Here is a 1,014-nt window from a genome sequence, read left to right as displayed (position 1 = left end):
GCCAGCTCCCACCTGAAAGTAAACGAAGCTGTAGCAATTGAGCACTCTTAAGTAGATTGCCGCGCTCACCTGTGGAGCCATGTTGGTAAGGTAGAAGGTCTGATCGCAGTGTTTTTGCTCGCCACGATGGTTACCGGCCGCCGCCATGTGTCCACGATCGAACCCGGAACCTTTGTAGTCGGTGTTGAGCGAGCGGAAAAATGGGTGTATACTGTCGTCCGCTTTAAAGTCAGATTTAGCCCGATCCACCGCATCGTTCGGTTTGACCGATTCCGGCGTAAGGTGTTCGAATACCCAGTGCGCGACACGGGTTCGCCGGTCGTACGACAAAACGTAGTCGTCGAAGGAACGCACATTGTCCAATCCGGGAAATCCGTACTTCATGATTTGACCGACCCGGCTCACGTTAACCGGTGCTGCCGGTGAGGAAATTAGGGATGCAGCCGAAACGGTTCCAAAGATCGGAAGTGCCGGCTTGGGGCAGAAGTCACCGATCGTCTTGCGATCGGTGCTTACATAATCGGCCGGCACCTGCTTCCGGCGTTCGAGATAGCTGCCCGCCAGGTAGCCACCAATCCCGACTGACGACAGCACCAATAGGCGGGACACTACATTGGAGGCCATTTTTACGCACGATTACTGTGGGGCTCCATTCTCGAGCTAAATAGTTAATATTAAATATTGCACAACAACGACGACGGCCGCACTGTTTGTTTACATTCGAACGATTACACCGAAGAGAAACGTCAAACTTGAGGGGTGACCAAATGAAGCGAATTTGTGATGGTTTTCTTTTATTTCGCAATCATAATTTTAGGATTATAATTTTATGACTGATTTTGATAAGTAGAATGGGGAGATTTTAATGAACATTTTAAAGAATTTAGTTTAGCAACGTATCTTTATTAATCAGATAAAGCCCGCTGAAGATATGAATTTGACGTCAGACAAATGGCACACCCGCGCGTATACAAACCTTGGCAACGAATGTATCTACGTAAACATTGAGGTAAA

At 48.0% G+C, this 1,014-nt stretch overlaps 1 protein-coding gene across 1 annotated transcript; it reads right to left on the bottom strand.

Moving 5' to 3' along the window:
* Positions 1 to 12: 12 nt before the first annotated feature.
* LOC128277281 (endonuclease G, mitochondrial-like) lies at positions 13 to 714 on the bottom strand (the record flags this gene model as incomplete). Its single annotated transcript, XM_053015723.1, has 1 exon — positions 13 to 714. A coding segment is annotated over exon 1 (612 nt), but the record flags the coding sequence as incomplete, so codon positions are not given.
* Positions 715 to 1,014: the final 300 nt, after the last annotated feature.

The sequence above is a fragment of the Anopheles cruzii genome, unplaced genomic scaffold, assembly GCF_943734635.1.
Source record: "Anopheles cruzii unplaced genomic scaffold, idAnoCruzAS_RS32_06 scaffold05316_ctg1, whole genome shotgun sequence".
NCBI lineage: Eukaryota > Metazoa > Arthropoda > Insecta > Diptera > Culicidae > Anopheles > Anopheles cruzii.
Note: the sequence above shows the minus strand (reverse complement) of the source record. Positions and strands in the feature narration are given on the sequence as shown.